Source organism: Staurois parvus, unplaced genomic scaffold, assembly GCF_062004578.1.
Source record: "Staurois parvus isolate SC_StPar_1 unplaced genomic scaffold, SC_StPar_1.0 ptg000226l, whole genome shotgun sequence".
NCBI classification, from domain to species: domain Eukaryota; kingdom Metazoa; phylum Chordata; class Amphibia; order Anura; family Ranidae; genus Staurois; species Staurois parvus.
The window spans coordinates 4,938,600-4,966,410 of record NW_028318022.1 but is presented as its reverse complement, the minus strand read 5'-3'; the positions used below and the strand labels follow the sequence as shown (position 1 = coordinate 4,966,410).

The 27,811-nt window shown below is 37.7% G+C and overlaps 1 protein-coding gene across 2 annotated transcripts in view; it reads left to right on the top strand.

Annotated features, from left to right (window-relative positions):
- Positions 1 to 27,811, top strand: part of MYOM2 (myomesin 2) — a 178,996-nt gene that overhangs the window by 132,915 nt on the left and 18,270 nt on the right. For both annotated transcript variants that reach the window (XM_089679521.1, XM_089679520.1), the window contains 8 exons: positions 347 to 483; positions 2,640 to 2,784; positions 4,803 to 4,862; positions 6,330 to 6,397; positions 9,503 to 9,616; positions 9,789 to 9,876; positions 13,323 to 13,361; positions 19,500 to 19,605. In XM_089679521.1, the coding sequence (XP_089535647.1) occupies positions 347 to 483; positions 2,640 to 2,784; positions 4,803 to 4,862; positions 6,330 to 6,397; positions 9,503 to 9,616; positions 9,789 to 9,876; positions 13,323 to 13,361; positions 19,500 to 19,605 (757 nt within the window). The remainder of the gene's footprint in view (positions 1 to 346; positions 484 to 2,639; positions 2,785 to 4,802; positions 4,863 to 6,329; positions 6,398 to 9,502; positions 9,617 to 9,788; positions 9,877 to 13,322; positions 13,362 to 19,499; positions 19,606 to 27,811) is intronic.

The window sequence follows — 27,811 nt, the reverse complement described above, 5'->3', positions numbered from 1 at the left end:
TTCTTTCTAAAAGAATCCTTCTCCAGGGTGCCCTGACAGTGCTTGAAATATTCTGCTCATAAGTGAAACATCTTCATTCCACAGATGTAGATTTATATACCCATATCTACCCCGCATATCCCTATATGCTACATGTTGGCACTAAAGTTATTTGCATCTAGCTGTGTATGGTTACCTGATGGGAGAGGACCATTATGTGCCACTACAGTGATTACAAATTCCTGATCACTGCACTGTTATAGAGAGTCTACCCATTTCTTTCTTTATGTTATGACATACATAGATGCCATTGTGTATGGAAGTAGTTCTACATGTATAAACAAGCACAATTTGTTCCCTCTTTTAGCTATTCCTCTTAAATCAGAACTGACTTATGAAATATTGGAAAAAGGCAGAGTACGCTTCTGGATTGAATCCCAACACCTCTCTGCAGAAACAAACTACCGGTTTGTTGTGAATGATGTGGAGATTAAAGACAGCGAGGTGTGTATACTTCCTTTTCCCTGCTGATATCACTTTAAAAGACTTTCAATATACCATAATAAAAAAATGCTGTTTCTCTGCACATATCTTGCATCCTCTTAATATCATAGCTTATTGCAATGGAATGGGATATGGGTCCCTTAAGAAGAATTACACCAATTGCTTTCAGGATAATCTGATGACTCACATCACAGTTGCAAAGTAGCAGAATCAAATTAATCCAGTTTTCCAAAATCCAACATCTTTTTACAATGTAATCAGTTAATGTACAGCAGTATCGGCAAAAGATTATTGTAATATCTTCTTTGCCAAAAGGAGGTGTGCAGGTATTTGGATTTTGATCTATATAATACACTGGAGCTAATATTGATCTGTTACATAATCTCTAAATATATTTGTGTTCCCCCTTAAGGAGTAGATATGATTATTGTTTTCTTTCCCCTAAAGCAATGCCTCTTTTTTGTAACACAATGTGAATTTCTTGCATAAAGTGCTTTAGTTGGAAAGACTGTTTTGTTGTGCAGAGGATATTATACCTTTGAGTTCTTATAAATGCATCATTAATTAGATCAGTTCTACAAACTTATTGGCATAACAAAGCTCTCTAAATATAGATAGCCTGGTCATTGTAAATTAATAAGGATGGCGAGTAGTTTGCTGCATCTATCTGAAGTCCTACCATACAAAATTACTTACACATTAGAATGCCTTGGAAAATGTTTTATGTGGTATTATTTGGAGATGAATGAGTTCATTAATCCATGTCACAATCCATTAAATAAAGAATCACAGTGTCATATTTTGAAGCCTTGAAATATTATTGTGAAAATGGGCACAAAAAAAGTGTAGAAATCAGTATAGAAATAAAGCATTCTATAATCAGTAACATTTACTTTTTTATGCTTGAGTGCTATAGTTATGTCAATTTATAGTCATTATGGAAGTCCACTACTAAAATTACTACTGACAGAATTAAACATAAATAAAGCATAATGATAAGGTGTGCTCTGTAAGAGTTATGGGACAAATATGGATAGATAAACTAGGCTATCTTATATAACTGAGAACATCCACAGTGAATCCGACTGGGTAACTGGAAGATATCTTATTATTGCTCTATCACATTAATTGAAATTCATGAGAGAATTGTTTCCTTTTCAACATGCTTGCTAATAATGCTAACTTTATGAATCAATGAAGGTTGTGTGCTGCACGCAAGCATTGTGGTTGTGTTGGCATGCAACACTGCTCGGTTTGACATCTCCTAAGTGGAGAATAGTTAGTAGCCATCTACAAAGATTCTTAAATTCTTCATTATGATATATAAGTATTAATACTGTACAGCAGGTCTAAGACTAAAACTCAAACAGAATTGTAAGTTTATTATAAAATACAAGTCTTCCTATAAATGGTAAGTAGTCTTTTTTGATAGACTGGTATGTGGGTCCCCCCAATTCTTCTTACATTTGTTCTCTCTGTCTGTGCACACATTTTGTTTACTGTACACCCAAAAACTAAATTTTGGGTTTTCAAAGAAGCTGCCTATCTTAGCAAGTCAAGTATCAGTATAATATTTGTCAATCCCATGTATGTCACTATCTATAGTGTTTCATATTCACCATTGTTTATGTCACAGTATCAAACAGCAAAGGTATTTTAATGTTAGAGTAATGTGCTGCCTAAGTATCACATCAAAATATATAACAGCATGATCAAAGGAAAGAAAATGTTATAACAAAAAAATCTTGAATATGATCACTTAATGCTATAATGACAGAAAATACATTTTTTTCTATATGTGAGTTTTGTAAATGTAGACACACACACTTCAACCATTTCAGAGATCAGCTATCTGGCTTCCTACAAGATATATAGGGTTAAATGTCCTTTCCAATGCACCAAGATTGTTATTAGATATGTCAGAACATACAGATAAAACACAGGCTCTCATATATGTCTAGTTTGTATGTGGGCCTTTGTATTGTGATCTTTTGTATGCAGACTACATGGACAAATATGGAAGCGATCTTTCATACAAATCAGTATGATCATACTTTATATATTCTATTGGCGGAGATGAACAAGATTCTATTTTATGATTGTATTTTAACCTGAAATATGAATGGTCACACTGTTTTCTGCATTGTATATTATAGAGTCACCGTATAAAATTCGATAAGTCTGCTGGAATTATTGAGATGGTCATGGACAGATTTACAGTTGAAAATGAGGGCACATACACTGTACAAATTCATGATGGAAAAGCCAAGAACCAGTCTTCATTAGTTCTCATTGGAGATGGTATGATTATCTGTATGCATTTGAATGAGCTTGTAGAATTACATGAGAAACTAGTCGTTGGTTGTGGAGTTGTATATAGGCATACAAACAGTCAGTGAGGATTTTTATGTAACATAAAGCAGGCCATCACCCATAACTATGGCTCCTTCTCTTCTGACTCCTTCTCCTCCCTCTTTACATGTTTAACTGTGTGCATCCTTATATTGGGCAAGGATGACATATGCAGCATGATCTTGCACATGCGCAAACACGCCTTGGTATCTATAGGACCTGGCAGTGTGGCCTGGTGTCTTCACATGTGGGAAGATCTGGCTCTGCCAGGTTCCATAGATGATGGAGTGTGCCTGTACATGCACAAGATTTTTGGCTAAGAAGGAGCACAGTGACAAAGAAAAACATTGGACTAGAAGGAGGACAATGCTAGTTTCTGTGGACTGGTGAGTGTGTATTTTTTTTACATACAGGAGCAATTACCAGGGAATAAAAAATAGCTAGATTGGGGTGAAGTTCCTCTTTAAGCTAAAACAGCATGGGGAAGAGTTAGAACCACTGATAAAATATTTTCATTTTTGCATGTTTCTTCTGAGAGTATGCCTTACTTCTCGTCCTGAAGTTTCCCTAGAAAGATAACAAATAAATCACTTTTTACTAAAAAAAAAACTGCTTTTATCTCTGTTGGGGAGATTGCCCCTCACTTCCTGTCCTAAAAAAGCAGTAAATGAAAATAAAAACTTGGCATGATCTCATGTAAACTGGGCAATTAGTCTATGCTGTCACCTAAAAAGCTCCCTGCAAAAGCCTGGTTCCCTGTTTTGTGATGTAGGTCTAACTGCTGGCCCCTACTGTGTCCTGTAGTAAAGTAAGGGCCGGCGGATGGAACCACAGCACAGTTGTGTCAAATTCTGAAGTTTCTTGATGTACCATAGCTCTACATGACAACAAAAAAAGTACTCACTACTCACCAGACAGGAAAGTAGTATTGATCCTCTTTTGTAGGGAGCTTTAAAAAAAAATCAAACTCTTTAATGTTTTTATCTCCAAGGGTGGTTCCATTTGTCCGCCATAGAGTGGAGCCACCCTAAGACAGGAAGTGTGTTACTGCCCAGATCACTGGCTGAAAGGAAAGAGAAAAATACCTAAATTAAAGACAATTCATGCAGCTTTCACATTTAAAGATTGATAAGCTGCAATATATTACTTTTAGAGTTTAGTTAGGCTTTTGAGCACACTTTATATTATTTTTTTCATTGAAAATATAGCTTGGAGTTTTATAACCTTTTTAAAATAGGTTAACAGAGATATTATTGTTTTGTGTAAAGTAGGGTAGCAGTCAGGTCCAGGCTGAAGGATAGGCAAAGGAGGTGGCCTTGAACACTTCCTGCATAAAAAAGAACAGAACCTGCAATCTACACTGTTGAAGTAGTTCACTGCTCATACATTGTGGTGCCCTTTGGCCCTTACGGCTCTAAAGGACCTTGTCCCGTCACTGGTAGTGGTATAGTTATTCTATTATCCATATCACTCGGGAACCTCTTTCCCTTAAACTAACAGAGTGGTTAGCACTCCTGCCTTATAGCACTATGGTCATTGGTTCGAATCCCAACCTCAATGACACTATCTGCATAGAATATTCTCCCTCTACTTGTTTGGATTTCCTTCCACACTCCAAAGACATGCTGATAGGTAAACTGGCTTTTGTCTACATTGGTAAAATGCTGCTTAAAAATAACCAGCGCTATAAATATCTCCAATAGATAAATGTGTACATTGTTTTTGCCGTTTACAGTATAATTTATAGTTTACAGTATCATTTTTAAAAAAGTGTTAAAAAATGGGAATGTCCCGTAGTATCAACAAGTTAATGTAAATCATTAGTAATGCAAAAATGCCTTTGCTATTATTCTCTGAGAGTAAAACTAAAATGTATGTATTATATCAATTGTCATTGTATGCTTAAATGGGCTTTTTTATCTATGTGCATTGCTTAGTTCTAATGCATTTTATCTTTACATTCACAGCCTTCAAGGCAGTACTGGCTGAAGCTGAGTTCCAGAGGAAGGAATACATCAGAAAGCAAGGTATAATGGAATAATAATAAGTATTGCATCAATTAAATGATCTACGTTAGTAAAAATGCTGTATTTTTACAGTTCAACAATTGCTCTTCCAATTAACATGCATTCAGCACCACACAATATACGGCTTGTTAATAATGAAACATGATAAACAGAAGACAGTATGAAATTGTGTCCTGCAATTTAGTTGCAGGGGTTAAAGTGTTATCCATATCATACCTGCGTTAAAGAGGCAGGTTCATTAGAGTGGCACAACTGCAGTAAATCGTAAAAAAAATTATGCTATGAGTTTCTCCTTCAGTAATTGCTGGAATTTATCATTTAAAATGGAATTTGAACACACACCATTACACTTAACGTAAAGTGGAAAAGTACTGTCTTTTCATTCCCTTATGGTAATAGCTCTGATGAAAGTGCTTCATACACCCTCATCATATCCAACATTTTAAAATTAGTTTCATGGCATTTTATAGAATGTAATCATTCATATATTTCACAGAATTAATGTGACATAGTTCATCATTCTGATGTGATGCTGCTATTATGCAATATGTTATGTTTACTAGTGGCTCTAAAAAGTTAGGTGCTGATGCAAGGGTTTAACTTCGAATGCTGCACAACTTATCTGTGTTGACTAACTAGATCATTAATTTTACTAAGAGCAGACTAAGTCTGAGAACTTTAAATAATAAGTAAATATCATGAACATGTAAAGCTTAAAGAGGCTATCTCAAAAAAATGTAAAAGCCATTGCTGGACTTCCTGATATACCGTTATCTCTACATGTTTTGTTGCCGACAGGACTATAACCTGGTTTTTAAAATTTCTATCCTGCAGTTTGCAGGATTTGATCAGATATTATGTTTGTTGGAGTGCATAGGAGTCAGGGAGGCTTAGTAATCCTGTTTGCCACCTCTGGGAACAATATATCAGGTTGACATAATGAAACAATATGGAGGCACCCATTATTGTTCTATGCAGTGGCAGTGGTAGCAGTAATTTTGCTTTAACCAGATACTCTTTTACTGTTCATATTTGGGGAGGCATCTGGGAATTTGCTTTCCACTCTAAATCAGAATCAGACTGTTTCTTCTATCTGACTTCTACATATTGGGCCTCCTTCCACCCTTTTTCAAATATGTTGGGTTCATCATCTGTGGTTGCAGCATACAGCACATATATTGAATTTATTTATTTATTCTCTATCAGCAGTCTGAAGTCCGAAGTTGTTACAATAAACTGACTACCTGTAGCCCTATTTTGCTATGTATGCCCAAGGTACAGGAATGCACAGGAATAACATGCAAACCCATCTAAAAAGTATCAGTGGTTAGCCAGTAAACAGACCTGGTTTAGACCAGACCCAATTTAGGGGACACAATTACAATCAGTTTAGTGAGTACTTGTCACATACATACTGATCAAACCAAAGCTGTTTCTGTTGCTAAGTGTAATTTCTCTAATGCACAGGCCCCCATTTCCAGGAATATTTGTACTGGGAGGTATCAGAGGAATGTGAAGTTCTGCTTGTTTGCAAGGTATGGTTAACCACTTAACTGCTCACATTCTGTTAAAGAAATATATCTATTGTTTTCTGTATTCTTATATTGATGTAGATAGCCTGTCATAAATTCCTTGCACAAAAATGTTTTTTTTTTTTGTTCCAGAAAAAGTGTTGTAATGTGAGCATTCGCAAATACAGTGCGTGTGTGTATATATATATATATATATATATATATATATATATTTATATATATATACATATATTCAACTTTTCAACATCTTATTTGTGCACTGAAAATTAATTCATAGGGTAACATCTAATCCAGTGTTGTAGTGTGAATGCAGCAGTCAAGCGTTGTCCCTAAATTCATTAAACATTATTTAAATCAAAGATCTCATGATCAGGAGAATATGGCTAAACCAACAGGGCAATTTTAGTCTGAGAGTGAAAAGAAAAACTAAAAATCCTCCTGCGCTGATACGGAAATATCCTTACCAATAGCGGCCAACACCCAATAATAATACCAATCAGAACAAAAAATGAAAATGAATGGTGCAGCGCTAACTACAAAATTGAATAAAAATTAATAAAAATAAATGTGTATCCATATAATCATAAAGTGCTAATAAATCAACAAACCAAAAATATACATATAACAATAAAGTGCTAATCAGAACCGCGATATAAAGTGGACAATACTAGTGTATGGGTCACCTTAGTGACCTAAAAATAGTGATAAACACACACAATATATAATGAAATAAACTAGTGTTAAGTGTCCTTGGTAATAATCAAAAAACCTTTTAAAGCAAGTACTAATAAGTCCATAAAGTAACAAGTGCTGATAAAACGTGATAAAATACCATGCAATGTGTTAAATGTGAACACTTTGTGCAAGTGCCAACACACTTTAAATCCACTCCAGCTGCAGTGCCTCCTCACCTCCTTCCTGTGACCCAAAAGGGCCCAACAAGCATTCAGGATCACTCTGGATCCTTTATATCTCTGGCTAATACCTCTCCAGAAAGCCAAGGATCATAAACGGTCTCCTGTTCAGCCTCCAAATGCTTCCTCCTCTGCCTTTTATAAGGATACTCTGTAGGGTATAATACTCACAATCCCAGTGAGTAATAAAAAGATCCACAAAAATGCCACAAAGCCACCAGGCAGACCAACCATGTGGCAGCATCAGACCATGTGCAAGTCTTTATTGTTATATGTATATTTTTTATTTGTTGATTTATTAGCACTTTATGATTATATGGATATACATTCATTTTTATTCATTTTTGTAGTTAGTGCTGCACCATTCATTTTCATTTTTAGTCTGAGAGTGATTTAACTAGAGTTGGCTGGTTCTGGCCAGCTCAGTGGATTGCTTCAAAAAAGGCCTGGATCGTTCCTTAGATACACAGAATTTAACTGGATACTAACAGTTATAGGTAAAGTTGATCCAGGGAATATCCGATTGCCTCTCGGGGGATCAGGAAGGAATTTTTTTCCCAGCAGGAGCAAATTGCATCATGCTTTGCTGGGTTTTTTTGCCTTCCTCTGGATAAACTGTCGGTATAGGATTATAACTTTTTTTTTGGGTGAACTGAATGGGCTTTTGTCTTTTTTCAGCCAGACTAACTATGTAACTACTTGCTGGCAATGATGCAAGATGTAGCTCAATAATTTTATAATCTGTTACAAATGAAGTGATTGCAAACTAGAAAATACAGTATATTACTTATTAGCATGGAATTAGGGTGTATAGTCACATTAAGTTGTATGTACTGTGCCCAAGCACATTTGGACTCTAATTTCTAGTTCATATGAGTACCCTGCCCTGGTCCACGTTAAACAAGTGAGCATGATTCAGTTGTACTCTGGCACAGTACACCTATGTGTGATAGCTAAACCTTACCAGATCATCGAGCACTTAAGGAGTACAGAAGCAGGGATATTTATGGTCTGACTTGCAGAGGAGATGATGTAAGCATGCTCGGGTCCGGCACTATGTGAGCATAGAATAGCAGAGAAGAGTGGAGCGAGTGATTGTACTTGGGCTTGGTACAAGGCAACCATGCCTAAATTACCTGAAAAGTAGATACTCTGTTAATAATTGTGACAGCTCTCTGAATTACTACAAACCCTCATGAAACTGGCTTTTAGCTGAACTTGGAGCTTCAATGCCACCAGCTATTAAAATAAGTTGTTTTGTAATGTAACCATAAAATACAGATATTCTATATGGAATCCACTGTATTTTATTAGTTGGACTTTAAGAGGAACTGAATTCTGGTAGCTGGGCTGAAAACAAACAAGGCAGGCTATGGGCAAAGGACTAGTCACCAATTATGCTTGTGGTCGCCTGATCTGCATCTGATCTTTTCCCATTACTGCCATGTTGTGCAGTGTCTCTTTGTGAATGCATTTTGGTTTGAGCATGCAGAAGGTAAAACATTGAGCAGTACAGTAGTGACAGCTCCAATTTTTATTTCAAAGCTAGTGAGACTAGCAGTTAGAGCAACAGTGCCTTACATTCACACAACAGATATGCAGCTATTACGCAGTATGCACAGGAGTGCCTAGGCCCTCTTGCATACCAGAAAGTGCACTGGTATTTTTTGGGAGGAATTCCAGAGAAGAGGCATGGCTTAGATACAGTTCACATTTACACTGTAATTGTTCCTTGTGACAAACCGTATAATATATTTCAAATACTCACATTTTGAGTTCAGGGTCCTAGGCCTTGTACTCTAGAATTGTGCTACTTATTTTATTTAGCAGACCTTTTATTTTACACAATATAAAAGGTCTGCTAAATACCAGGCAGTGTAAGCAAGTAATGTGAAAGCACACCTTAATGGTTCTCTCTGGAAGCATGATTTATTTCCTGTATTTATATAGCACCTACTGTACATCTACCTGAAGTACTGTAGACTGCAGCGTGTTGTTCCTACCACAGTCACAGACACTTACATACACTAGGGACACTTTTATCAGGCACCAGTAACCTTTTGGTTATGGGAGGAAGCACAAGTACCTGGAAGAAAGACAGGTGAACCTACTGTATATGTTTTTGGGTTATAGGAGGTAATGGTAGTGCCTGGAATAAATACTTTACATGCATTTGTATTTGTTTTTTTTAAAGGTGGCAAATATAAAGAAGGAAACAGTGTTTAAATGGTACAAAGATGAGATACCAACAGAAGCATTGGATGCTCCTGATCTGCAGCAAGGAGTGTGCATATTCCGCATTCCTAAGGTAGTATTTTGAAAGCAAACCCTCACCATGATCTGTATACTGTGCCAAGAGCTTGTTTTCAAACAGCTCAATACTTTTGTTTTTTATAGGTATACAGATGGATATTCTATAGCCTTTCATGATTATCTTAAATGTAAAATGAAAACAGCTGACAAATGTTATGTCTTTACAGCTGACAAAAAAAGATCAAGGGGAATATAAAGCAACAATAAAAGATGATAGAGGCCAAGATGTGTCTATTCTTGAACTATCTGGCAAATGTAAATATGTTTTTATTTTAATGTTTTTTTTAATGAAAATAAGCAAAAATAAATATATATATATATATATATAATGCACGTCGACAGTGTACTAACCAATGCAGATATCCCGAGCTCACCTAGAAGGGTCTAAAGTTTTCCCAGTTTCTATGAGAAAAGGTAATTTTCCTATCACTGCACATACACTTGTGTTCAAAAGTTTGCATACCCTGGCAGAAATCATGAAATGTTGGCATTTATATTGAAATTATCACTATTCATGTAAAAAAACTGTCTTTTATTTAAGGATTGGGATCATATGAAGCCATGTATTATCATATGATTGCTTGGCTCTTTTTAAAATCATTAAAATAAGGTTAATTTACCACATCTGTTGCTTTTTAAATTTCAATTAATGTCTGTGTATAAGTAGTTAATGAGTTTGTTAGCTCTCCATGAACCATGGGGAGCAGAAAATAACTGGCAAAAGACCTGAGCAACAATCTAATAAAACTTTATAAAGATGGAAAAGAATATAAAAAGATATCCAAAGACTTGAATATGGCAGTCAGTACTAATAATGTGTAACAAAGTGAGCGCTAATATTGAGGAGATAAATAAGCAGCTAATAGCACTAGAGGTAATCACAACCACCTCTGGTATAAGCAATAAATTAAAGTGCAGTGAGTACTGTTCAATCACTTATCAAAAAGTGGAGAATTCAGGGATCTCTTGATACCAAGCCAAGTACAGGTAGAGCAACCTACAGGTAATCTCAGGAGAAATGCTGCCTGCTCTGGAAAAAGATGGTATGGTTGTTTTTATGGAGCACAATACGATAATACTTGAACAGAACTGAGCTGCATGGTTGAGTTGCCAGAAAGAAGCCTTTACTATTCCAATGCCACAAAAAAGCCTGGTCACAATATGCCCAACAACACCTCGACATGCCTCACTGGGATTTTTGTGGCATTGGTGCAGTTAAGGCTTCTTTCTGGCAACTCAACCAGACAGCTCATTTTTGTTCAAGTATCGTTGTATTGTGCTCCTTCAAAACAACCACACCTCCTTTTTCCAGAGCAGCCTGTATTTCTCCTGAGGTTACTTGTGGGTTTTTCTTTGTATCCTGAAAAATTCTACTGGCAGTTGTGGCTACAATCTTTCTTGCTCTACCCGTACTTGGCTTGGTATCAAGAATTTTCCATTTCTTAATAAGTGCTTTAACAGTACTGACTGGCATATTCAAGGCATTGGATATCTTTTTATTTCCTTTTCCATCTTTATAAAGTTTTATTATCTTGTTATGCAGGTCTTTTGACAATTCTTTTCTTATTTTCTTCTCCCCATGGCTCAGTATCTAGCCAACCTAGTGCATCTATGTGACAGTTAACAAACTCATTGACTATTTATACACAGACACAAATTGCAATTTAAAAAGCCACAGATGTGGGAAATTAACCTTTATTTGCCATTTTAACCTGCATGCATCACCTTTGTGTGTCTGTACCATGACCAAACATTCCAGGGTATGTAAACTTTTGATCTGGGCCATTTGGGTGAGTTCTGTTATCATTATGACTGAAAAGGAGCCAAACAACTATGTGATAATAAATGGTTTCACTATCCCGAAATAAAAGACAGTTTTTTGGCATGATCAGTTTAATTTTCAATATCAATGCCAACATTTCATAATTTCTGCCAAAGTATGCAAACATTTGAGCACAAGTGAATGTACAATAAGCTACTGTATGGATTTAAAGGAGAAAACGTGGCAGGCGCTGGTGCTTGTAAGCAGTGCAATAAACATCTTTATGTCTATGGACTTTAATTCTATACATAGTTTACATTAAAAAAAAGCAAACTTTCAGTTAACTGAGATTGAGCTCTGCAGTCACTTTTGCAGCAGTTGCTTCCTTATTCCGGATCATAATCCTGTGCAATGTCCTTTTGTCTCTTTCGGTCAGTTGACCATGTCAACTGCACTTGTGCTTATCAGATGACATTTTCCAGAGGCACCTGCTAAGGGGGCACCAACAATTTGCCTTTTTTGAAGCTCAGAAAGCTCTGACATGACTTTGTATTACTAGCAGCGCATTCAGTGAATGACAAAAGTAAAGCTTCCCACCTGTTAGCTAGGTGTCTCATCACACAGCAGAAGCAAAATAATGTTACATCACTTCCGCTTTCATCGTGAAACATGTCTTCACTTTCACATCTGCAAATAATGTAGTGTTTCCATTTTTCTGTCTAACCCTTGTATGTGAACTGCTACAACAAGACAGGAGTTAGTTTTGTAGCTACATCGCAGTTTGACAAGAGAAAGTGCCCACATGTAACAGGTCTGACAAGTAGTAGGCAGGCAATGTTTAGGTGCTGCTAATAAGAATAATAAATGGTTTCCTGCTGTATAATTTGCATAGTATGTCCCAAAAGCTCATTACTTTATAGCATATGCCATCTAACAGGATAGCTTTGTTACTTTTAGGATCCATGCACTCGGCTTAAAATTCACTGCTTCTAGAAAGGTTTAGCATTTTGCCTGTAGAAGCAGCTAATGTTATACTATGTGTCCAAGTACAGGATGAGGTTTAGAGCTATTAGCAATCAGCAATTAGAGGCAGAAAAAAAACCCTTCTGGTTTGCGTTTTTGAGAGATTTCTGGCAGAAAAAGATCCAAACATTTCTAAATATTGCTTAACGCTCCTAAGTGCCTGTACAAAAACGCTCTATGTGAGCATTTTTTTCTGCCAAAAGAGCTGGCCTTTTTTTAAGGCCAGTGTGCATGGACCCTTGTACAGTATGATGATAGTATGACATGGCATGATAACAGAATTCAACCTGCTGTAATTCATTTAATTTTTTGTGAAACTACAGTTTGTTGTTAAAAATCCCATTTACAGGACAGTACCTGTAAAGGGGAATTTCAAGTTAATAATTGCTAGCAATCCTGCTCATTTAACCCTGTCATACATAAACATATGATATGTATTGTATGTGTACATGAAATGATAGCAATCTTTACACACATGGCATGTGTGGTGTATTTATACAACTAAAGATGGTAAAGCTAGTATAGTATTTGACATTACTATGCATCACAATACATCTCATAAAAATAATTCATTTATATATGCAGTTTCCATCCCAACAATATTTGCAATGTTTTACTAAGCATATACTACAGCAAGAATTCTATTTTTTATAGACATTTACCTGACTAAACATTTTAGAACAGCAATTATAATTCTGCTGTGTAAACAAAGTCAAATAACTAATCTGGCATTTTATACACAAGATTGGAATGATGATGAATAATGTCTGACTGCATTGCACATCATGCCTTCATGCACTTGATTAAAAAGGAAAATGCCCTTCTGTAGATGTGTTTCCATCTTATTGTACTAGCTTTTATGTATTTATCTTCTCTTTTGAGTTTCTGTGTTAATAAATGCTTTTTCTCTCCCCAGTGTACGAAGAGATTGTTCTAGGAATGTGCAAAGTCAGTGGTAAGGCATTATTTCTTTCTTATTCCATTTACATATGATTAAGCAACAACCACTCAAGAATAAGACATCAAAAGTCAGTTGCAGAGCAGTACATTTTAGGGGTCATCGGTGGATGGATAAGGGGCCATGCAATGATAGCTCAGTGAATATGTTTGAGAATAGAAATAGATAAATCATTTCTTTATATGTAATCGTGTGTAAATAAGGGGCACTTATGGCACTAGACAAAGGTTTTTCATATGTTTACTAAGTGGCCTGTTGTCTATTAGTCGCAGTTAAAAAGGACCTGATGTTAAACACCAGTCCAAAAATGGCAAACATAGGGCAAATTACTGGTCACCAATAATGCTTATAGGATTTCTACAGCTGATACTGGCTTACCATGCCTTGTTCTTTACTGTGTTTCCGTGTAGGGGTGACCACCTTAGTAAAGTCTGCCCCCTGATGAATACGGAGCTGATAACTGGTAAAGCAGATAACTGTGAAACATTCAAGAAACAGCAGGAGAGGTTTGGGAGATATAGGTTCACAGAATGGATGAAGCATAAATGGGAGATACTGTACATGCAGTGCAGGCATTCATGTACGGGTTTCTTCTCAGCAAGCAACATAGTAGTGACAGAGCCAAGTATCACTCCAAATCTTGTAGGGCTAGCAGCCAGAGGTAGCAGCACCTTTTACAGTTCAGATTTAAAACATTGAGTTTGGAAGCACAGGAATGCCTTAGAACAGGATGTGTACTGCTATTTTTCAGGAGGAAATAAAGACAATAGGTAGATTTCTTACAGTAATTTTAACCCCAACTGACATTTATATATATTCTCTTTAACATATTTTCACTCTCTGAGTTAAGGTTCACTTTAAATCAATTTTTCAAGGAAGAGCTAAGCCTTTATGTTTTGCTCATGAAAAAGGGCAATTTAATTTCTTAGGGTCCTCAGCTCATTCACATAATTCTGAGAGCCAAGAGCTGAACAATGTTTTTTAAGTCAGATGTGCTAAGAGGAAATAGTTAGGTATTTATTGCAATTCCTCTTATAACAAGCAGCCTCTCTAAGCACAGAAGGTCCTAGGCCTCACGAATCCCTTGGCTTTTTTTAATGAAGTTAATTAGTAAAAATGATCAAAACAGGAAAATTCATGATTCCAAGTGTTCGGATTCTATTAAATATTTCCGTGTATATTTGTCTTCCTGCGGATAAATATGCCATTTAGAAATCCAAGCAGTCAAGAAGTATTACTGTTTGATTCCCTACACATGGACAAATCTGTATGTATAAATTCAGTTGTATAGAAAGATTTCCAGTTCACTAATTCATCTGGTTATCAAACTGAATTACCCATTACTGTTATGAGCTAAAGACAATAAATCCTATAAATGTATTTTTCGTGTTAACCTTTTTGCTTGGAAAAATCTTTAAATTGTAAACACTGCACTACATGTGCCACTTTAATGAGGAGCCTAACGCCTCTATACAAAACAATTGATATATTTTAGAGGCTTTAACTGTCCCTCAGCAATCTGAAAGGGGATACTGAAATTAGATACTGAACTCTCCAGTGATACCGCATCAATGTGCTCATCTTGACAACAATAATTATGCTATCATTTTGACCAATCAAACTCTGGACTCTGTGAATGATCACATAATTTGCTATCAAAAAATGGAAACATTGAAATTCATACAAGTTCAGTAAATTCCACAGTTTCGCAATCAAGATTCCTGAATTTTTTTTTACTTTTAGGCTTCATTCACAAGGCCATAAAAAGAGCACATACAAGTGTTTCTGTTTCATTAGGGGAATTGTTTATCTTCTCCAGTGCCCGTGTGGTATTCAATATGTTGGGAGGGCCACATAGGCATTGTGGACTAGGATTAATGAGCACATATCCAATATTCATAAGGGCTTCAAGTGGCAGAGCTTATCGAAGCCTGTGCCATGATAGGGATCCTTCCTCTTTGAAGTTAATCAGCATAGACTGCTTCTCTCCACATTGGAGGGCAGTCATTTTGTGAGGGGGATCTCTAGGCTTGAAACTAGGTCGATTTTTCAGTTAAAAGCCTACAGTCCTTATAGACTGAACATTGAATAGGACCTCAGTAATTTTATTAATAATAGTTTTTTTTTTGTTTTTTTTTTTATGTTTGTAATTTTTGCCTCCTATTTATTTGTCTCTCACTCACCACTACAGCAGGCTTTTTTAGTAGTTTTATAATATTTTTAGAGAAGTTCAGTATATTTTATTTATGAATTTTCTTCTCAAATTCATGCACTAGTTGGGGCATTTTGCTTTTTCCTATTCAGACAGGATTTTTCTTGTATTACCTGTGATATGGTCATTGTTGGACCTCTTGTGGTTGTTTTTTTTGTCATGGGCTGCCTATATAATTTTTCCCATGTTTTGTCTGTGTTTGTCCTCTTGCTTTTGGTCTCTGACCATCGCCATTTTGTAATGGGCATAATTGATTTGTAACAATCTTCCTGCCCACACCTGTACAGTAGTGACAGCGGGAGCCTATATAAACTGTATTGGACATCACACATTATGCTCCCGTTTCCACTGAGGATGCTGATTGATGGCAAAACACATTGAGAAGGGCCATAACGGTCACATCTTTATGCCCGCCAGGCAGGCAAAAGTACAATGAATACAGGCAGTACACTGTGATCATTGGTGGATACCTGGATGCTTGAGATCAGCATTTTTTTATCTCTGTGATAGGGGTCATTTATATTTGGTAAGAGCCCTTTGATTCCTGTGGTGGAGGACACAAGGTGTTTTGATCATTCTTTCACTAGGTTTCCACTTAACGGGTGAAGTGTTGAAAGCTCCACTTTATTTGAACTTTTTTCTTGATCTTTTACACCACATGGACGATATTCACATTTACTGGACTGTTTGGTGTCATTATTATTACAGACTTCAGTTTATTTAATAATTATTTTCTGGATGCGCACTTATTATATTTATTTACAAAGCTATAGAATATTCACATGATAAGTAGCCTTAGCTAATTGGATGCCTGTTTGTTCAGTGTTATAGCAATAGGAACACAAATAAAGTGAATCAACTGTTTCAAAATGACTACATATATTTGGTTATTCTCAGTTAGAATTGAAGAGACAGCTGGTGCTGCCATCTCTGGATTTGTATTCTGTGTTGTATATTGTGCAACATATGACATTTTGTAAGTCATGATCCACATTTGACTTTGATATTGCATAATAGATTTTAAAAAGCCTTAATACCCTTCAGTCTGTTAGCAATTGTAGAAGACAAACCTTTATTGCAATACCGGTTCCGTAGACACTTGAATATAAACTGTATCTTATCTTTTTAATTTTCTTCCTTCCATTCTCAGCCTCCCCTGAGTAATTGCAAAGCTGTTGCTCAAAATGAATTTTAAAGTGTTTTACCTCATTTTAAATTTTCTTTTACTGGGTCTAAAAATGAATATGCTAATGCTCCTTAGTGCATCTGTATTATGAAAGACTTGCTGACTAATGTGTATTTTTATGTTCAGTTTTTCAAGGAGATATACACATGTGCAGACTGGGAAGACAGAGTAAGCACACGTAAATTGTCAACAAAATAGTCTATTGAGATGCTGAGTGCTTCAAAAATACGTTATAGAGAAATGTAGGAACAATCTCAGCCATAAATAGCAAGAAATTGGAATAAAGATATATCAACAACTTCCAATAGGATTTCTATTTTCGTTTGAAAGATGACACCTTATGGCTCATTAGGGGCAGCTACACTTTTTGTTTCTATTTTCTTTACACCACTTTTCATAAATTAGTCCCTTCTGATTCTACCTGGCCACATATTAAATGTTGCTACTTTACTTAAGAATGAATTACTGAAGATAGACTATAGATAATTGAAAATAGAGTTCTAAGATATACTAAAAGAAAAAAAATATTTCTCAAGATTAATTGCATAGTCCTGCCTGATGAGATGGAAAAACACTGTTAGGATAAGCATTGAGTTAGTGTGGTGAATGGTTTAGCTATGGCTCATATTTTATTTGGGCATGACAGAATATCAGACTCCCTGTCACTGATTTGGAGCAGTAGAAACAATCACCCTACAAGGATCTACCTGTTTTATTGAAATCAAGTATGTGTTATGGCATGTGGGTACCGCATAGACAGTTACCACACATGAAGTGGTCCAAATGAGCCATTTGCCAGTTAAGTGTTTGTAATGGCTCAAGGTTTTTTTTCCTTTCATGCATTCTATGCATAAGGGTTAAAAACATTCTGTGCACAGCAGCCCCCCAGCCCCTCCTAATACTTACTTGGGCCCCATCTTGATCCAGTGATGTGCACAAGAGCAGCAGCTCTCTATTCTCTCTATTAGCTGAGACAGCAGCGGGAGCCAACTGTCAATTACAGCCAATGTGCCAATGAGGAGAGAGTAGGGCTGGGGTCGAGCTGAGTGCCGGATGTGAATAGACATACAGAGCAGTGACTCGGGAGCATGCTTGCTCATGTGCCCCCATTGCAAGCAGCTTGCAATGGGGGCACTCATCAGGAGGGAGGGGCCAGGAGTGCCGGTGGGGGACCCAAGAAGAGAAGGATAGGGGCTGCTCTGTGCAACACTGCACAGATCAGGTAAGTATGAAATGTTTGTTATTTTTTTTTAAATCTTCCTTTAATATCACTTTAACTGAGTGATGAATCTCCAATCTGAATTGCTGTGCATCCAAGTTTGAGTAAACTGATCTCCTTATCACTAGTCTTAATGGTCAATGCATACAGGTCTATTGATAGCTGTAATAAGTGGACATGTGCCCAGGCCATGCTCATTAAAGCATTTATATATTCTGAAGCAGTGAAAATACTTTAAAATAGACCCTCATTCACTATGTAGCTATAGGCATTGTGCAGAAATTAATCTTTAAATTTCACAACAATGGAACTGAAATCACAGCTTCTTTCCATTTTACTTTCTATGTCAGCAGGATCTTGGCAGCCTGTCAACCTTCCAATGTAAAGAATATCAGGTGTTGTTAGAAACTGACTAAAACCAGACTTTTGAATCTTTGTTGAGAGCTTCAGAAATCTTTATGAATTAATTTCATCATAGTACATACATCTAGAGAGGCCAAAGATGGCTTGTTGTAAAGCTTTTTTTCTTCAAATATGTGAATACTATAATGTCCATGGTCTGAGTGCAGGTGCACATGAAAGCACATGTGAGCAAAAGGACAGTTGACAGTTCTGTGATCACCTGTTCTTTTATGATAGAAGCACTCTGTAATATTTTATACTGTGCATTAGGATGGAAGCGTTAGATTGGTATTGTTCTTGAAGTCAAAATAATATATAGGAAACCTACCGACAAGCTGCACACCTCAGCCATATGGATAAGGATCTGCAATGTTTCTAAGATAAAATTTTATATACACTTTGTTTTCTTCGCTGAAACCGCATGGTACATATTTCCAATATACATATGCCAAAACATACAGTATGTATGGCCTGAATGTTGGCAAATCTGTATTATACTGTCATTCCTAACCATATTTAAAGTAACGAAAAACACAGAATGACCATTAAGTTAACACAAAGAGTGTGAAGTAGCAGAAGTGATTTACATTGCCTAAACCCAATTAAACTGTATCCCTTTATTCTATAGTGATATATAATGTTAATAAACTCCTAATGCTAGGAGATACAGACACATTGAAATATCATGTTATGGCTCTCAGAAGATAAAGTGAATAGTCTATTATAAAGATAATTACTGAAATTACTGAGTGTTTATCATTGTATGGAGAAAAAAACACACCAAGGCATGTTGTATTTGATCATTGTTAAGAAGGCAAAGTAAAAACGAGGTTGCTTTGTAAGAATAATACAGTGAAATACCTGAGTTCTATAATGTCTTATTCTAGCTGTTTGCATCCTTGAAGGAGGACTATCCTAAAATGCATCAAAGTCAGTTATTCAAACTATTTCAAATATAACTGAAACTTACAAAAGATACATCTGTAAGATGTTGAAAATAGCTTTTCTTGCTAAACCTGACAGAGAACTACTGTGCTTTTCTGCCTTCCCAAACAACATTTCTAAGCAAGAATAAAAGGACATGATATCATGTAGTGTTTTTATTCCTTTTTTTAGGATCATCTGCTTCTGAGCTGAAAATCCACTGCACACCAGAAGGAATTAGATTCCATTGTTTCATGAAATACTTCTCAGAAGAGATGAAAGTGTCTTGGTACCAGAGGTATGGTGTCTATAAACATTGCTCCTTACCACGTTGAACAAGCACCAAAGTGTCCTAATGTCTGACTAAATTTATTTTTCTTTGACATAAGTAAACAGAAATCTAATTGGCTGCTATGGACACTGTAACTTGCATGTCATCATAGCAAATGAAGCAACTTAAGCTGCTGAAAATCAACATGAAAGTTCACATAGAAATAACCTATTAACCAGATACCTAATATATACATATTTGTTCTTGGTTAATGACCAATGAAACAGTAAAGTAAGACGGATGACAGCCACAGGACATGCACCTTTAAAAATAAGTCACCAATGGTACTTTTAATATTTGTATTCTAACAATTTTGCACTAAACTGTAGCTCTGTATACCTAATCAGAATCAGTATTAATAAGTTATGTTTACGGAACAACATTTATTAAAACAATAATCAAACTGTATTAATAAAAAGAAGATTTTATTATTATTATTCAGGTTTTATATAGCACCATCACTTTACGCAGTGCTTTACAACAAAAGGGCAGACAATACAATTACAATACAATTCAATACAGTAGCAATCAGTGGGCCCTGCTAATTAGAGGTTACAATCTAAGAGGGAGGATCAAGGGATACAAAATGTAATACCTGTGGGGGATGAGCTGATGGAATAAAAAAAAACGAAAGAAATTAAAAGTACAGTTGTTAGGTGGGGGTAGAATAGGCCAAAAGAGAAGGGTTCTCAGTGATCATCTAAAAGTAGATAGAGTAGGAGATAGTTGGACAGATTGGGGCAGGGAGTTCCATAGCATGGGAGAGGCTCTGGAGAAGTCCTGGAGGCAAGAATAGGAGGCATGACAAGGGAACTAGTGAGCAGGAGGTCTTGGGAGGAATGAAGAGAACAATTGGTTGGTATTTTGAGACCAGGTTAGTGATATATTTGGGGGCTGAGTTGTGGATGGCTTTGTTTTTGGTTATTTGAATTTAATATGTTAGGTGAGCATAAGCTAGTGAAGGGATTGGCAGAAAGGGGTAGCAGACACTGGATGGCTGGTAAGGTGGATGAGTCTTGTAGCAGCATTCATGATGGACTGAAAAGAGGGTAGCCTATGTAAAGGTAAGCTAATGAGGAGGGAGCTGCAGTAGTTGAAGTGATGAGAGTTGAGCAGGGAGTGAATTAGTAGCTTTGTGGTGTCATTGGTTAGGAAGTGGTGTATTTTGGAGAGGTTGTGTGGGTTGATTATATATGGGGATGAAAAGATAGTTTAGAGTCCAGGATTACACCTAGCACCTTGGCATGCAGGAATGGATTGATAGTTAAGTCAGGGAAGGGGGCATGTGGTGGAAGAAATATTATGATCTTAGTTTTGGATAGATTGAGTTTGAGAAAGTGGTGTGACATCCAGTCTGATATGTCTTTAGTAAATTAGTGTTGCGTGTGGAGACTCATGGAGTGAGCTGAGGGGTAGAGAGATAGATTTGGGTGTCATCAGCGTAAATATGGTATCGGAAGCCATGGGATTCTATTAGCTGATCCAGGTAGGAAGTGTAGATTCAAAATAGGTGGGGTCCAAGAACAGAACCTTTGGGGCCCCTGACAGAGAAAGGAGAGGAGGAAGCAGAATTGCAATTGATGTTGAAGGGGCAATAGATCAGATGACGAACAGTGAAGAGTTCAGTCATAGAGACCAAATGAGTAGAGCTTTTCTGAGGAGGAGGAGGGGGTGGTCAACTGTGTCGAAGGCAGCAGAGAGATCCAGGAGTACAGAATAGTGTCTGATGGTCTTAGTCGTTAGTAGACCATTTGAGTTTTAGGAGAGCAGATTCTGTGGATTGTTGAGGGCAAAATCCAGATTGAAGGGAATCAGGTTGTAGGCCAGAGTTTCAAGGAGGTTGCAGGAAAAGGGGAGCAAGGAGATGGGGCATGGTTGTTAAGATTGGTGGGGTCCAGAGAGGGCTTTTAAGTATGGGGGTGATTAGTGCATGTTTAGGGGAATTGGGGAAAATGCCAGAATAGAAGAAGAGATTGAAGATGTGAGTTAGAGATCTTAATGTGATAGAGTCAGAGGTTGACCATAGCATCTGTGAGGGAACAGGGTCCAGGGGCAGGTGGTTAGGTGGGCATTAGAAAAAAGTTCATCAAAAACAAATTGTATCAATTTTATTTTTGAAGTGATTGGTGATCTCTTGGGCAGTGAGTGCGTTAGTGGTTGGAGGCAGTGGAGAACGAAGTAGAGAGTTGAAGGTAGAGAAGAGTTGATGGAGACTGGATGAGAAGGTGTTAATGAGAGTGATAAAATTGGTCTACTTGGCAGTGAGGAAGTAGGAATTGTATTTTTGGAGGACAGTTTTATATTGCTTGAAGTCTTTCTGAGACTTAGCCTTATGCCGCAGGTGCTCAAGAGTGTGGCTACATTTTTTGAGATTTCTGGTGTCATCTGTTTCCCAAGGTTGGAAGGGTCAGGCCTGATTCTATGTGTAGTGAGAAAGGCGAGCATGTCTAGGATGAATGACAGTTAACTGCTTTAAACAGAAATGGCTAGGTTGGGGCAGGACAGGGGTGAGATATTGTCAGTAGCAGAGTAGTGAAAAAAAGGCAAAGGTTTCTACAGGTAACTGTTGGAGGGAGAGGAGATGGAAGACAAGGAGAGAGTGAAACTAATAAGTTGGTGATCAGAGAGAGGATAAGGATTGTTGGAGAGGTTGCATGGAGTGCTTAGGCAGGAGAAAACAAGGTCAGGAATATTAGTATTGCCAGGGATGTTGAAGTCACGAGAATGATTGTGAGAATTTCAGAAGAGAGAAAGCAGGACATAAGGATATAAGGACACTTACCTGTCCAGGAAACCAGCGATGTCTGGTTTTGGGTGTAGACACCGGCATCTTAAATAAGGGAAACTGGCAGTGAAGCCTTGCGGCTTCACAGTCGGTTTCCTACTGTGCATGCATTAAGCGTGATGCATTTTGTGAATGGTCCCCCAATCTTCTGCTACTTGTGATGTGTCCCAGAAAGTTTTGGGAGGGGGGCAAACGTCCGACTAAGTTCATTGTGCTACTTCTGACTGGAAGTAGGAGTGGGTACCCATGAAAACCAGGTACTTGCTCCCCCCCAAAAGTGCCAAATCTAGCAGTGGATGGGGGTAGGATGCAAGCAAGCCTTTTGGGTGAAGTTCTGCTTTAAATGATGGAAGCTCAGGGTTTGGGGATATATCTCCTGAGCCTATGAGACACAGAAGGGTGAGGGAGGTAATATGTAAGTGTTATTTATATGAAGCGATATGCCCCAGAATCCTGGAGGTTTTATTAGCACGTGGGTGTTGAATTAGCAGGAGTTGGTGAGTGCAGTAATAAGGAAAGGACATAAGTGAGGCTCATATATACAGTAAGCTGTGGGGTGGAGAAGAGGGGTGAAGGAGAGAGAGTTTACGGAGAGACAACGCAACTGTCAGAAGGAGTGGTAGAGAGAGCCTGCTACAGAGTGGAAGCAGAACTAAATGGAGAAATAAGGTCACCTGCATCCTGTTTGGTGTTTTGTATTGTAGTTTCTCTTTCACTATGTGCAATCGCTGAAGTGTAGAGCGTGAAGTGCATCCCTTGTATAAAGAATTACTTAGAGAGAGAATCACTTATCGAAAGAACCCCAGCAATGAGCTTGTCCCATAAAGGTGGTCTGGATTTTAAGTGCAAACGTGACTACGAGCAATGGCATATATATTTATTGCCAGCTCCAGTCTCCCTCATAAAGTTAAAATTCAGCAACTACAAATACTGTAGCTGCTGACTTTTAATATAAGGACACTTACCTATCCAGCGATCCAGCGCTATCCTCACCCGAGCTGATTCTTCAATGGGCATCCAATCCAGGCACTGGCATCTTAAGTAAGGGAAAATACCTATGAAGTCTTGTGGCTTCATAGCTGGCTTGCCACTGCTTATGTGTGAGCCACACTTTGCTTTGTGAATTGTCCTGCAGTCTTCTGGGACCTGTGATGTATCCCAGAAGGCTGAGGGAGAGGGGGGGTTGCAATCCCACTCGGATTACCTAGATGATGAGGCAAACAAGCAGAACTTTCCCTTTTGGGTAAAGTTCTGCTTTAAAATGAGCCCTAGGGTCACACGGAAAACAATAGATGTTGTCGCTGCTTATGTTGACTGATGTGGCCATAGGAACTGTTGTCTATCAACAAATGTAATCTAGCTTGAAATCTTGAAATATTTCTGATCAAATATTACTTGGCTTTAGAATCTATTGTCTTATCATACATCGTACATGTGAACGCTATCAGTAGATGCCCCATCTGTTAGGGATTCCTTACATTCCCCTCTAACCAATAATGGGAGTCCCTTCTAGTGACAGGCAAATCTGCTTGCTTACATAAGGTTTGGTGAGTCCTGCTCTAACTTTGGCAAACCAAAGTTAAAGTCTAGTTATTTCTGGGGCTAATAGGAAAACTACTCTCAAAATAGGCATAGGACATTGGGCCCTGCCATTGGGGCATATATCAATGCAAAAAAAAATATTTTAAAGATATACTGTTTAGTGGGGAGAAGGTCTTTTCAAGCAGCTTTGAGAGCAACAAGGGAGAATACACAATAGCATGTTTGGTTGATGCCTAAAATCTGTATGTGGTGTTACGGAACAGTTTTCAGTCTCAGTGACCTCTTACATGAGCAGTGCAGATTTGTCAGTGATATATATATTTTTTTCTTTTAGAATTAGCTTGGCTTACATACAGCAACTGCACCTCAGTCTTAGTCATTTCAGCTTGAAAAAATACTTTTCTCAGGTAGCTTTAGCAATTACACATTCTGTTTCATCAAATAGTAGTCACCCACTTTGGCCAGCAGATAAAAACTGTTCAGCAGTTTGCTGAGGCTGTCTGTTTTCTCTGATGCAAAACTGTCCTGCTACTGGCCAGTTTCTGTTAAGTTCTCATTAAGAATTAAGAGACCTTGGATGATATAGCAGTGTAAATCTGGCCATCAGTAAGACATTTTTAAAGCGTATGTCAAGGCACATTATACATAAAAAATATCTTCAGTACATTTCTGCAGTACATGCACATTTCATGTGTTTTAATCCTTTACAGGAAAAATAAACTTGTCAGTCTGCAAGAAGTGCCATTAGTTATTAAACCCTATTGTGGGCTAATAACACACAGTACTTTGTGGACTAAGTATTGTCAGTCCACACCCACTCAACCATACCCACATTCAGATCTCAAAAACATAACAGGCTATTCATTCCGTAGTCTAAGACAGTGGTCTCCAAACTATGGCCCCAGGGCCAGATGCAGTCCTTTGCTTGCTTTTATCCAGCCCTTGGGGCACTATTTCATCCACCGATACCAACAATGGGCCATTATTCCCACCAATGACACCAATGAAGGAACACAATTTCTAATAAAACACCAATAATGGGCCATTATTCCCCCCATTGACACCAATCATGGGGCACAATTCCTTCCAATAACAAAAAACGACAGAGCACTATTCTTTCCACTGACACCAAGGATGGGGCATTTTTTTTCCCACAGATGTTGGGACCTTTTTGACTGCCAATGGCCACAATCTGGCCCTCCTAAAGTCTGAATTGAAACTGACCCTTTGTTTAAAATGTTTGGAGACCCCTGGTCTAAGACAAGAACTAAGACCACTGTTTGAGATAACACAGGAAGTGAGCAAAGGACACAGAACTCTGAATTTCTAACCAACAGTTTTTTTTTCTACTTATCAAACAAATGTAACAGAAAGCCAATGGTATATTAGACAGACCAAAAAGGTAGCAAATAGGAGAAGTTCATCACTAGGGTTTACAAACACTTAAAGCATTGGCCGAAGTGTACTAAACAAAAATGAGTAGAGACACGTGTTTTTCTACAAGAGTTAAGAGACAAAAGATGACACTGCATTGTAAAATTAGCCAACAACTTTAAATAGTAAGGGTAAAGAGCACAGGCTTGGGGTTTAGTGCAAGAAATAAGAGAAGATCCTCCAGAGGATACAGCAGTGTAAAATTGGTCAGTTGCAGGTCAATTGTAATCAGGGATAACAGGCCCAAATGTACCAGAGACAAATATACAGCAAGAATTAAGAAACAGCAGATGATACAGTAGCATGAAATTGGTCAGATGTAGGATGTTTTTTAAGCTAGCCCCAAATTTATTAGAGGCAAAGAGCAAAATGGGGTCTACTACAATAATTAGGATAATGCTGGGGATATAGCAGTGTCAATCTGGCCAGCGGTGGTTTAGGCACACTTTGTTTTAATTTCTTTCAAATGATGCAGTAGATTGCTACAAACAATTTCCAGCTCCAAGAACAGGCAATAAGTAACAAGTTATTGCTTCACTTTCAACACCACTATCTAATAAGGGCACAGTCCTGTCAACATAAAAAATTCAAACATAACAAAAATGAAAAACCCCAAATACTACCCCTGAAACAAAAAAAGATCACTTTTTAGAGGGAACCTTTGCAGAAAAAAAGGCCCTATCAACATAAAATAAAAACAAAGAGGGCACGGCCAAGTAAGGAGCACAACTTCAATGCTCTTGGGTTCCATAGCACTGTAATCGCTAACTACAAGCACTTATACCCGACTCGCATTTTAACCACAGCATGCCCCAAACAAGATAAGGAACTGAGAAGCGTGCCAGAAGCATTGAAAGCTGACTTACACAAATATGTTATCCTTTTAACCTACACTCCTCTGCATGTGGCTCAGATCTGCAAACCATCAGATTCCCTTAATCTATCTTCAGTGACTCTCAATCTCCCATTCCAGGCTCCATAGTATACTGGACTGTGATTCAGATTATTCAGATTTTTGCTGTTAAATTGATATGGGAGCAAATTTCAGGAAAGGATTGCTGTGAGGGGCCCAATGCCTCATCTTTTAGAGGCAATGGCTTCATCCCAGTTTAGATATTTCACCCCTTCTACAATGTTCAATACCAACACCCCAGGGGTGTATTCCCGCTGACTGTTTTCCTTGATCCACAAACATTTATCCTTCCAACACTGCCCTGCAACCCCTGCTTTTTCGCTGCTGTTACAAATTACCCTAATGCTACACTCTGGCCTCACTACTTAGAGTCCTTATATTACCTTCAGACTTTCACCTACTCTGTCCTAACATAAAAGCTATATATATGAATTGCAATCCTTACACACAAGTCTTACTCATATTGCGCAGTTCAAACTCCTCTCCAAAATATCCAAAATTTTGTCCCCAGTACCTGTCTGGTACAGCCCAGAGGACATTGAACTTAGGTTTACCACATAGTTCTCCTCTCATTATTATTTCCTTTTTTCTGCATATAGTCCCTCCCTATCCTTAGGACCACATTGGAGCAAAACCACAACCACCTCCTTCCCCTATCCTCATCCTCCCTTTCATTCTCCATGCTACTTGGGAAACCTATGGTGTTACCTACTCCACTTCCCCTCCCTTCCCCATCCCATGTGGGTGAGCCAGACATAGGCACAAGTCCTCTTTCTCACTCCTTCCTCTTGCTTGCTTATTATTTCTCTTCTTCACTTCCCCATTTACTGTACAACCTCACTCCACCTTCTCCAACCTACATTTCTCCTCTTCTCCTACTCCCCTTGACTTAGAATGATCGTTGAAATCATACTTTGAATGTAACATATCTTAGGATCACCCACTTTCCACTTTTTGGGACACTGTGATTATAGGTTTCTATTGTCAAACATGGCTCCAAAATAAAAATTTAACAAATCCCAGATACCATTTTCAAAAAATTGATTCTAGAACAAGCACACAAAAACAGACTTGAACTCAGAGGCCAAAATATCTCAATTGCAGGAAACCTTGAAAACGTTGTGCCTAGTGAAGGAATGCTCCCCAAATGTATAATGTTGTAGATGTAGCTTATATGAATATAGAAATGTATGCAGCAGACTGCTAGCCCATGCGCTGTGACAACAGAGACAACAACTAAGACATCTATTCCTACCATAACCTCTAAAAACAGCACAAGAAGGGTCATACATTATAAAATAACCAAATAAAGTCAAACTCACATAAACAACATTTTATGTGTTCTCAGCCCTGCACAGGATAAAGCAGCATAGACACTGTCCAGCAAACGCACCATCATTGATCCAACTAGCAGCAAATTGTATTAAGCTTTACAATTGGGTTGAACTATGCAATGTGGCAGCATTTACATAAGTTGGACCAATGTTGTTATGTTTGCT